General features: G+C 37.6%; 2 protein-coding genes and 1 long non-coding RNA gene across 3 annotated transcripts; 1 reads left to right on the top strand and 2 right to left on the bottom strand.

Annotated features, from left to right (window-relative positions):
- Positions 1–802: 802 nt before the first annotated feature.
- On the bottom strand, positions 803–4604 carry LOC121993175 (ras-related protein RABB1c-like). The gene is made up of 6 exons (XM_042547863.1): positions 4256–4604; positions 3671–3810; positions 3228–3310; positions 2316–2520; positions 2149–2217; positions 803–1015 (listed from the first exon to the last, which is right to left on the bottom strand). Exons 1-6 carry the CDS (start codon positions 4587–4589, stop codon positions 926–928), a joined length of 921 nt encoding a protein of 306 aa, XP_042403797.1. The 5' UTR covers positions 4590–4604; the 3' UTR covers positions 803–925.
- A 61-nt stretch (positions 4605–4665) lies between these two features.
- On the bottom strand, positions 4666–7316 carry LOC121993174 (BTB/POZ domain-containing protein At1g55760-like). The gene is made up of 4 exons (XM_042547862.1): positions 6771–7316; positions 6270–6418; positions 6070–6188; positions 4666–5581 (listed from the first exon to the last, which is right to left on the bottom strand). The coding sequence occupies exons 1-4, from the start codon at positions 6887–6889 to the stop codon at positions 4979–4981; spliced, it is 990 nt and encodes a 329-aa protein (XP_042403796.1). The 5' UTR covers positions 6890–7316; the 3' UTR covers positions 4666–4978.
- Positions 6417–7272, top strand: LOC121993176. Its single transcript, XR_006115103.1, has 2 exons — positions 6417–6607; positions 6680–7272. It is a non-coding gene; the product is annotated as an uncharacterized LOC121993176 (long non-coding RNA).
- Positions 7317–11042: the final 3726 nt, after the last annotated feature.

Below are 11042 nucleotides of genomic sequence, written 5' to 3'. Positions count from 1 at the left end.
AGGAGGTTCCCTGATCGGTGGATCGGTCTGGTGACTGATCAGGAAGGCATGTTCACAGCGGTCCGCACGGCTTTGTCCCGCAACATATCACTTCTATATATATATACACGGCTTTGTCCCGCAACATATCACTTCTATATATATATATATATATATATATATATATATATATATATAGAAGTGATATGTTGCGGGACAAAGCCGTGCGGACCGCTGTGGACATGCCTTCCTGATCAGTCACCAGACCGATCAGAAAGTGATCGGTTCCCTGATCGGTCTACAGACCGATCAGGAGGTTCCCTGATCGATCTAGTGACCGATCAGGAAGGCATGTCCACAGCAGTCCGCACGACTTTGCCCCGCAGCATATCACTTCTATATATATATATAGAGGTAGGAATATAAATAATCTCTTATTTAATTAAACGTCAAATTAATTTTTTCACAAATATTTAATTTATTTATAATACTAAATACAAAAATTGTAGTCCGATGTAAGAAACTCTCAATTTGAAGCCCGGAGAAAGATCCCATCTATTTACAATACTAAACACAACATAACAGAAAATGGACCGCACGGGATCCATTAAAATCTCTAATGTACACAGTTTTCTCTTCTCTCTGCACGCAAGGCTCCACCTGCATTTCCAGTTTTGTTTAACTAAAAAAACATATCTTTTAACTAGACAAAAAAATCTAAATAGTAAAAGAGACATCAAATGCAAAATGGAGACACCAACAGAGCACCCAGGAGAAAAGAAGCAAAAAACAAAAAACAAAAAACAAAAAAAAAAACAACTACTAAAAGAATTCAAATCCATGTAACTTATGCACATGAGAAAAGAAACAAGGGTCTAAGTTTATTGTTGAAATAAGAAGGGTAGCTTTAAGATACAATGTCATAGTTAAGGGTGAAAAATGGACGTCAACTGCAGCAAGCACCACCTTGAGAAGATGAATCCCTTCCACCTGATGGACCAGGAACCCCTCCATATCCAATTTTGATTCCATATGACTGCAACATCAATTCGCAATAAATCATGGTTAGCATGGTAAAGATTCAACCGTTGTTATAAGAATTCTTTGTTATGGGTTCCAGCTACAAGTTATTGTGGTTAAAAATGAAAGAATTCAGTAAATCTAACAAATAACAATTCCATGAATTCAGCAATTGCAAGGTCCACAAAAGAAATGATCGAGGATGCTGACAAGGCAGCTTGGTCGATTGCATGAGGCATGGCAGTAAGGAAACTTGGTTGATCGCAAGCAAGCACATCGGTAAGGTAACTTTGTCAATAGAGAGGCATGCTAGCAAGGGAACTTTGGTAGATCATGAGGCAGGCCTGCTGACAAGGACAGCTAGTCAATGGTGAATAGCCTGAAGTACCGCGAGATACACACTGTATTGTAAGATGTTTTAAATACAGTTTTATTGTTTCAGTCGTGAAACATTCAGGCCAATAAGGAGGATAACACCTCCTATGAGAATAGCTACTAGAACTGGACCCAACCAACTAAAAGACCTCAAAACCCCAAGTTCCAATCCAAGTCTTCCAATCAGATTGAATCTACATCCAGACCAGTTAAAAAAAGGTTGAACCTGACAATTTTTATCAATTTGAAAGAACTAATCAGTTTGGTTGAACGCGAACAGTTTTGGCATTCTCTTGAAAACATTCATTTATCTACTTCAAGGAAGATGGGTAAGTATAAAGATGTCATTTTATAATCTTAACACAACAATATAATAACCAATAACATTAAAAAAAATCTAAGAAATCTTAATAGAGCAACATGATACTTATCATAACCAACCCTTGGTTAATCTGTAAATACAATACATAGTTTGTCAACACATTTTATTTTGTCTGGGAAGCTAGATATATTTCTAGTGATTAATGTATAAATATGAATTTTAAAACTAATATTTAGGATTATTGTCATAGTTATCAAATGAGCTAGTTAATGAGAGCATGTCCAACGAGTTAGCTTAGGAAATTCTCTTTCAGGAACATAAACAGCCAATGGTTGCAACCAGCATGTATTTTATCAAGCACAACAAATTCTAAAGAGGATTATAAAATGTATGATCTAACTGTGTAGCTTTGATTTGCATCTTGCTATTTTGGTAGTATGTCCACATCTTACCTCATTTGATACATCGAAGACACCATCCTGAATTTTCTTGTATATTGTTGCAGCAGTTCTAATAAAAGCCTGAGGAGAAACAAGAATTTCCAATGTAAATTCATATACGTAAGTTCATGGCATAAAAGGTACAATGATTTGAAGGAAAACAAAAGTTGCCATTTCACCTCCTCAACATTCTGTGCTGTTTTGGCAGATGCCTCCATGAAAATTAAACCATGCTCCTTAGCGAACTGTTCGCCTTCCTCAGTGCTAACAGCTCTTCTGTGAGCCAAATCACACTTATTGCCAATCAACATAATTGTCATATTAGCATTAGCGTGTTGTCTTGCATCTTCTAACCAGCTAGCAAGATGATTGAATGTCTCCCTCCTGACAATTAATTGAAAGGTACATCACAAAGCACCTAATATGTCCTCTAAATCAAGATCTATGTTATTCAGACTTAGATACAAATATTTCACGCTGGACACGGGTATGAACCTGGAAGACCGACACATGAATTTTTATTTTCAAAATTGAAGCATGTGAAAAAAGTGGACCAAGCAGAGGCACAACCAATCTTAACAATATAAATGTTAATGTATGGAACACATATTGCATAGTAAATATATATGGTATATAATGTTTGTTGCATATATGTATACAATATAATGTTTATAATTTAAGGGACGTTTTGAAAATGTCTACAAATTTGTCATTTTTTAAGTGTTATAGGTTAGGGGTCATTTTGAAAAAAAATAAAAAATAAAAAACTATTAGGGGCTTTTTGAGATGTTATAGTATAGGAATATTTTGAAAATTCCTAAAAGAAGGCTTAATGCTCTCTTCCCATCACCACAACAGAAGCCTTCCCTCTCTCCTAATCCCTACAACACATTCAACTGCAAGGTATATCCTTCCTCTTCCTTTCCAGTGAAGCCTAATTAAGCTTTCTCCTCAGTCTCTTTCTTCTTCTTTCTCTGTAGATGAGTTCAACAGCTTGACTCTTTTTCCATACCCATACCCATATCGTCAAGGATATAGGTGTATAAGCTGAGTCTGAATAACACAGCAAAATAATGCTTATCAATCAATACCTGGTGATGTCATAAACAAGAAGGGCACCTGCGGCACCTCTATAATAAGATCTTGTAATTGATCGAAATGACTCTTGACCAGCCTGCAAAATTTACAAATTTTAGCCCAAGTAAAATGGCAAAATATTCAAAATATCCTAAAAATTTGAGTTGTTAAAAAAGAAATCAATCTACTTATCTACATGTATAGTGTTTGTTCAACATCAGGCGTGGAGGGTTATGATAAATATTTGCATTTTCTTAATTATGTATTGCAAATATTCAAGAAACATAATGGCAAATACAATTTTGAAGATTCTTACAATAAAGTCAGCAAAGGCAGATACAATGTGTGAAATGTTTGGAAAAGAAAGAAAAGAAATATTTTCATTTGCAAGCATTTATGTTGATCTAGCTATAGCTATAATAATGAGAAACAAATATAGGGAGAGGTAGAAACCAACTGTATCCCATATCTGCAACTTAATGGGCTTGTTGTCAATATTAATCATTCTAGCCCCAAATTCCACACCAATTGTCAGGTCATGCACAGGTTGGAAACGCTTGTCAGTGAATTGCAAAAGAAGACATGATTTCCCCACTCCTACAATGAGAAAAACCAGTGACAACTCAACTTTTTCAGAGTTTAATATTCAAAACTAGGATAGTTATCTTTCACCTATCCATATAAAACAAAACAGTAAAAAAAAAATGGCATTCGTAGCATGTAACTAAAAGCAACTACTTTAAAAGTTAGTCAACGCAAAGGAAAAAAAATACATTTTAGAAAAAAATTATAAAGCAACTAAAAATCGCAAAGCTACCGCACTTAGGTATATAAAGACGGTGCGCAATTCCTATAAATAAATGAAGAGACACGCTTCAGATGAGCCCAATTGTGACAGCTTAACAAAGAAAACTAAAAGAATAAGAATCAAAACTTAAAACCTGCTCCGATACCAAACTATCACCAAATAGAATCCCTAGCCCAAATGGATCTTACTCCTGTGACGAATTATAAACCCTAGGGAGGACCAGGAAAAGAGTACCCGTGTCGCCGATGATGATATACTTGAACAGATAAGCGTACGACATCCTCCCTCGAATCCAAAACCACCCGGCTTCGAATCCGAGATCGAGATCGAGATCGAGATCGAGGAAGAGAGGAAACTTAGGAACGAACTCGAATCGACCGAAAACGGAGGAGCAGATGACAGCCGCAACGGATTTGGGCTCCTCCGCCAAGTTCGCGTGAGAGGAGGCGGAAGAGACGTTTCGCGTTGCTTCCGGCGTAAGCAGCCTGCCCTTTATATGGGGATGAAATGGACCCTTCGAATGGCCGACCTGTCGCAAAGAGAGTACATTTGCGGGTGGCGAGGTCATGGGGACGCCGGGTTTTATCGGATTGCACGCACCACAACAAATTGAACACTAATAAAAATAAATAAAACAAATTGAATTGATAATTGAAAATTTCACAGAAATTTATTAGGCTATGAATTCATATTTCATAACAACCAAATGGCATATAACAATACATTGGAACATAATCTTTTGTGTCCATGACACAAATCTACTTGTTCCAATCGAAATATACATCTTTATTCACTAAAGATTTTACCAACTCACCATAATAGATTTTTGTACAATAGTTTCAATTTCAGTTTCAGCATCCCTTTGTGTACAATAACAATTAGACCCAAGTAGACAAAAAGAATTACTCACGCCATTTAGCAGCCATTTGGTTTCAGTCATTTGAAAGTTTCAGCCATTTATATACCTCTCCACGCAGCCAGAACCTCATGAAATACTTCAGCTATGAGTTCTCTATCGGCGCTCTGCATAAAGTCGTTAAATTCTTCGTGAATCTCGTATATCTTTCCAAAGTTCACTAGGTATCGGAAGCAGGAACTCTTTAGCTTGGACAAGTGGTGGAGATGGGCAATCTGGAGCCTCTCGAGAACATTCCTAGTATCAATGTCTTCTACTAGGCTTTCGTGGCATGCCTCCTTTAGGTCGGAGATATCATACTTGTCAGCCGCTCGGAGGAGGGCAATGCGGTGTACCATGAACTCTTCGAGCTGGAAGTTGCCATAAATGAAGTTGAGGAAGGCTTGGCAAGCATCAAAGGACATGTCGGAGATGTTGATGGTGGAATGTTCTTTCTCCCTAAGGTTGTGGGAGAACATGCTGTCGAAAACGGGAGATCTTGTAGCGAGGACGGCCCTGTGTGCACCAATGCTACCATCAGTGACATTGATTGTGATGTCAGTGTGGATGCTCTCACTCAGCATCCTTCCGAGTGAGTTGAGGACTGCGGCTTCAGTTTGCTTTGTTGCCTGATAGCTGGTCCAAATCGAGGCAGGTTCACCACCCTGAAACCCATTAAGTAAATTCAAGAAATTGCAAATGCCATTCTTTTCTAAAAAAATTTAAGAACTTCAATCGACCATCTAACAAGACGTGAGTTAAATCCGAAGATCAAACTCGAGAAAGGAAGTTTCTCTTTGCTGCCCCTCCAATCTCAGGCAAGAAAATTTATGTGCATACATGTATGAAAGGGAAAATGGAGCAAAAATGTTTTCATATCCTCCATCATATCTGATTTTCGAGAAACTGAAGTCTCTTGCCTTCCAAATCCCTCAAACAATTGAAAGATGAAGAAGTAAATATCTGAAAGCAATTGGAAACAATAACAGTCCAGACAATTCAGTTAATATGTCACCATCAGCCTAATATCTGACATGAAATATTTAGTCTATGTGGAAGATGAGAAGGGGCCAACAACGATACATAACCTACTTCTATAGTTCTATGCATAAAGTTTAGGATCAAACAACTCTTATCCTCCCAACATACTTACTGATGAAGGTACAATCTTTAGATCAAGGAACTCGACGTCGATGATGAATCGCCCAGTGAACAAGGTGTCAATGGCCCAGACACAGTCGCCACTGTTCTTTAGCAGCTTGTCAGAAATTCCTGCACACGGAAAGAAGCATAACTAGTTGGTTTCTTTGGCATCTTGAGAAAATGTCTAGTTATCAAGGCATAAATCTAAACCTGGATGAATGAGGGTGTTGCGATTTGGTGCAGACAGAGAAACAATCTTGATAATCAAGGAAGCAATTGGTGGCTTCTCCTTTGTCAAGTTTGAACCCTCGGGATATAGCTTCACAAGGAGTTGCCTGTTCTTCTCAACTGCAAGGTACCTGTTTAACAAATTTAAAGAGATACCTGGATGATTAGGTTTTGTCCGTCTCGACCACCAAATCAGATATCAATTCACGGAGGGGAAAAAAAAATTCAAAAGCATATACGCAGTAAATACAAAGCAGCAGCATAGAACGCAACACAATCGTAAACCACAAGGAACAACGAGAAGAAAATGCCCTAAAATGGTAACAAAATTCGATTTCTTTTCTTCAAGAAATCCATTGAAGGTGAGATTTTTACACCAAAAGAAATCTTAGATTGACTGCAGGTAAAAAGAAAGAAGCATCGGGAAACAAGGGCTTCGTACACCAGTTCGAGAGGGAGGAGGAAAAGATAGGGTTTTGGTACCAGTTCCAGAGACCGATCTTGAAGGGGTCGGACTTGCGAAAGGAGAAAGGGGAGAGGGTATCGATCCTCCATTGAGCGAGCCGCGGCGTGGTCTCCACCCGGTACGCGCGCTCGCTCATCCTCGCTGCCGACGCCGCGATCGCTGCGGCGACGTCATTGATACAGTCGAAGATCCCCAGCAAGTCCTCCGCCTTTCCCAGTTTCGCCTGCTGCTCTTCCACGGTTCCTTCTCATCAACACCCCGCGCAGGCGCAGAAGCAGAGGCACTCCCCTCCTCCGTTACTCCCACCAAAACCTAGAAATAGCCAAAAGTGGACAAGGAAACGGAGAATCCGTCAAGGAATCCAGCACGCAAAGCTCACCAGCAATTGCTTCTACGCCATTTGTTTTATGCGGAGTGGAGGAGGGACAGCGAAAGTAAAGGAGCTTCTTTTAACGGCCTCGGCCATGTCCTAATTCTCAAGCTTCAGACCTTCCCTATTTATAAACAAATGGAGATGAATTTTTTTTTTTTTTTGAAAACAAAGCTAAAATCAAAATTAAAACATAGAAATTGATAAATTTTATTAAGGATCTTTCAAGGCGATGCCATTAAATTGTTTGATTAATGTTCCATTAATAATTCTGATTTTATTTTATTTTAAAACAAAAAGGATATTTTTTAATTTTGTTGTTATGAAAGTTGATTATAGAAGAAAAGTTCAATATTCCACTTGATTATATTCGGATTCATTGTGGCCCCCACTCCCCCAAATAGAATCTAATCGAATTCAAATCTTACAAGCAACAACAATATTTTTTTAAAAAATAAAAAATCTCATTGATTTTTTTTAGTTGTTTCAAACTTCATTTCTGAAGTCTTTGAATGGTAGGTGGGGAAGGTCTGAATTTTGGAGAGCAAAGCTTATTTTATTATTTGTAAAGCTAAAAATTAAAGAAAAAAAAATAATCTTATGGAACATTCCAAATTGTAATAATTTTTAAAACATATTCGACAAGACGAAAAACACATTGTGATTCCTTATTTTTAAACTGCCTACCATTCTTCTCTGAAAGTTAGGACCCAAGGGACTATTTGGAGGAAGGATATATTTTTTTTTAAATTCTCATTTTGAAAAAAAATAATAATTAAATACATTTTTGGTTCAGAATTTAAAAAATAAATAAATATACGTTTGGTAGATGAAAACAAAATTCAATTTCAAAAATTGAAAAGCACTTTCTAAAAATTTACACTTATTTTTTATATAGACTTTATAACCTATTAAAGATATAATGAAATCCGTAATTATTTTTATAATCAAATAGCATTAAATAAAGATAGTTATTTGAGCAAATGGCAGCGTAATACGAGTTACCAATTTCATAGGATGGTGTTGAGAATGTGGCCCACAAGACCAGAAGCTTACCATTGGACACCTGGTTCATGCAATTAAGAAGAGGTCGACAAGAAGAGTAGATAAGATTGGGTAGGTTTAATTAGGTTGGCGTGGATGAAAGCAACGTCACATTATATATATAATTTTTTTTACATCTACACCCTCAGCCTAGTCACTTTAACCTGCACGTCTCGTGAGGACCTTAAATTTTTTAGTTTATTTTTTTATACATAATACTATAACCCAAGTCTAATACAATCAAAAAATATTAAAAAAATATGAAATATATAGTTGCCCATGAGGATCGTTCATCGTTTGTATGTGTGTAAGTGTGCAGTCTGCACATCCGTGAGTGTGTGATTCTGTGGACGTCTAAATAAACTTCCAAAAATTAATTGAGGCGTTCGACTCACTTTTGAGTATCCTAAGTTCATTTAATCGCACACGACGGATGTGAAGGTTAAAATGTTCACTCAGGGGTTAGCCACGTATAGAATGTCTACCGATCAAAATAAAATTTACCCAAGTGATAAAATTTGAGCTGTGCACATAGAATTTCTTTTTGTTATATACTTAAGAGTGTAACAGAAACATTAAACTCATTAATGATGATTTTATAATGTCTCGATAATAATAATTGATATTAAATTTATTAATGACAATTCTGTAATATCTTGACAATAATAGCTGACATTAAATTTATTAATGATATTTTTGTAACGTCTCAGCAATAATGGCTGACATTAAATACATTAATAGTGATTTCGTAACGTTTTGGCAAAAATGACCGATAACCTGATCATTCATTACAGTCAGTGGTGAGCTCTCCTATATAAGGAGACTAGATCTTAAGCAAAGAAAGAAGTGAAAGCAATAGCAAAAGAATTCCTCCACCTTCATTCCTTGATTCTTTCCTCTCAGTCGTGCATCCGCTCAGCTAAACTGCTTGTGATAGTACTCAGGTGCGTTTTCAGTTCACCACGAACAATCAGTGCTTAGTTGTGTACATGGTTCTACAATTATATCCTGAAAAATAGACGACCCGAGAGAACCTCGAAGTATAATCGAAGGTGAGACGAATCTGTTTCAAGGAAACTGCTTGAAAGCAAGCCTCGACATCTCCTGACTTAGCGACACAACTTCCTAACTCCTCTCAGCATCTCTCTACTCGGTGACTTGGCTTCTCGACTCCGCTCGACATCTCTTGACTCGACGTTCACTCGAGAGTTCGTACTCAGACTGGGTAGTAGGCAGCTATCTTCTAGAGAATCTAGCAGCTCAACCTTGATAGGACCTTTGCGTTTAGCTAAAGGAGGAGGAGGAGGAGAGGTGGGGTGAATAGTCTTTCTTCGATTTTTCACCTACAACTTGTTAGCAAAAGCAAATAGAGAGAAATAAAAGACAAGAAAACAATGCTAACTCCTTGGTTTACTTGGTTTCCACTTCCTTGAGATGACTAATTCAAGGCACACACCCACACGATCAAGCTCCAATATGAACTTCTCCTTCTTGTTATCACAAACGAAGGTGGAGAAACCTTTACAAGATTGTCTCTTCCTCTTACAAGATGAGATCTAGGCTTAGAAGGAAGAGACTCAAAATCTTTTGCTTTGAAGTCACTTAGAGAGCTTTCTTTTTGCTTAGCACAATAAGTATTCAAGTGTTATTTTTGCTATAGCGCATCTCCCCTTTTTATTTGTCTTCAAAAGTAGTCGTTTCTCACGTGATTGTCGCCGTCGATCGATTGAGCACATCTCCAATCGATTCAAATATAGTCATTGAGCGTCGTCACAATTGATTGGGCCAACACTGGATTGATTCAGCCGCATATTTCATAGGTACAGAAGTTGCCTCCAATCGATCGGTTGATCGATTGGTTGCCTTCAATCGATCGGCTGATCGATTCAAAATCGCACTGCTCTTTCGTGTAGAAGTCTTGTGAATCGATCGGATGATCGATCCAAGTTCACACTGTGTTCTTGCGCAGAAGCATGTGAATTGATCGACCGATCGATTGAATTCCTCTAATCGATCGGCGGATCGATCCAAGTTCCTTCTGTGCTCTCGCGCAGAGGTTATCAATAGATCGGTCGATCGATTGGTTTCCTCCAATCGATCGACTGATCGATTCAGCAGTATTCTATTCCATAGTTATGCGCCTCAATCGATTTACCAATTGATTGCTTGATGGTTTCCCAATTAATACCTCGTGCCAGATGAATGCATCCCTGGACTTTCTTGCCAAGACTCCGGTCCTCGACCTTCTCGGACTTCTCTTGCCTTACATCCGGTCTTTTGACCTGCAAGGACTTTTCCTGCCAAGACTCCGGTACTCGACTTTCTTGGACTTCTTCCTGCAAAACTTGCGGCACACGTTAGATCCAAACGTATTAACCTAAACTTAAATAGTTGTCAATACATTGAAAATATCCAGGGCATGATTGCACCAACAATGCCTCCCTTTTTTGATGTTTGACAATCTATTTGAGTTTAGGCTAATTTCCAACACACTATAATAATAAGATGATAAGCAGTAAATAACAATATGCATGAGCTAACAGTAAATAACAATATTGTTATTAACTACGCATAAAATTTATATATGACTAAGTATGAATCTCCTTCATAATTAAGCATAAACTTCAACTTACTTCTCCCCCTTTGTCAAATATCAAAACTAAAACTCCCCCTTAATTGATGCACTAAACAAACATGATAAACCTGAGGGGTACTCTCCCTAAATCACACAAATATCAACATAAGATAACAATCTGGAATCGAAAAATGAAAGATAATAGAGAGAAGCAGTATATCATACATCCAAAATAAAGTGAAGTTCACAAGACGACTTCACAACAAACATCCATATAACGTACAAGATCCCATGTCATAG

Source organism: Zingiber officinale, chromosome 6B, assembly GCF_018446385.1.
Source record: "Zingiber officinale cultivar Zhangliang chromosome 6B, Zo_v1.1, whole genome shotgun sequence".
NCBI lineage: Eukaryota > Viridiplantae > Streptophyta > Magnoliopsida > Zingiberales > Zingiberaceae > Zingiber > Zingiber officinale.
This window is presented reverse-complemented; position numbering and strand designations above follow the sequence as displayed.

Bases quoted from the DNA above. Each gene is read 5' to 3' on its own strand.
- LOC121993174 (XM_042547862.1), bottom strand. From the start codon at position 6,889: ATGAGCGAGCGCGCGTACCGGGTGGAGACCACGCCGCGGCTCGCTCAA. The intron at 6,419-6,770 runs GTACCAAAACCC...TTTGTTAAACAG, and splicing joins AAGATCGGTCTCTGGAACTG to GTACCTTGCAGTTGAGAAGA. The intron at 5,582-6,069 runs GTAAGTATGTTG...AATGGGTTTCAG, and splicing joins TAAAGATTGTACCTTCATCA to GGTGGTGAACCTGCCTCGAT.
- LOC121993175 (XM_042547863.1), bottom strand. From the start codon at position 4,589: ATGACCTCGCCACCCGCAAATGTACTCTCTTTGCGACAGGTCGGCCAT. The intron at 2,218-2,315 runs GTGAAATGGCAA...GTTTCTCCTCAG, and splicing joins CAGCACAGAATGTTGAGGAG to GCTTTTATTAGAACTGCTGC. The intron at 1,016-2,148 runs GTAAGATGTGGA...TTGATGTTGCAG, and splicing joins TCTTCGATGTATCAAATGAG to TCATATGGAATCAAAATTGG.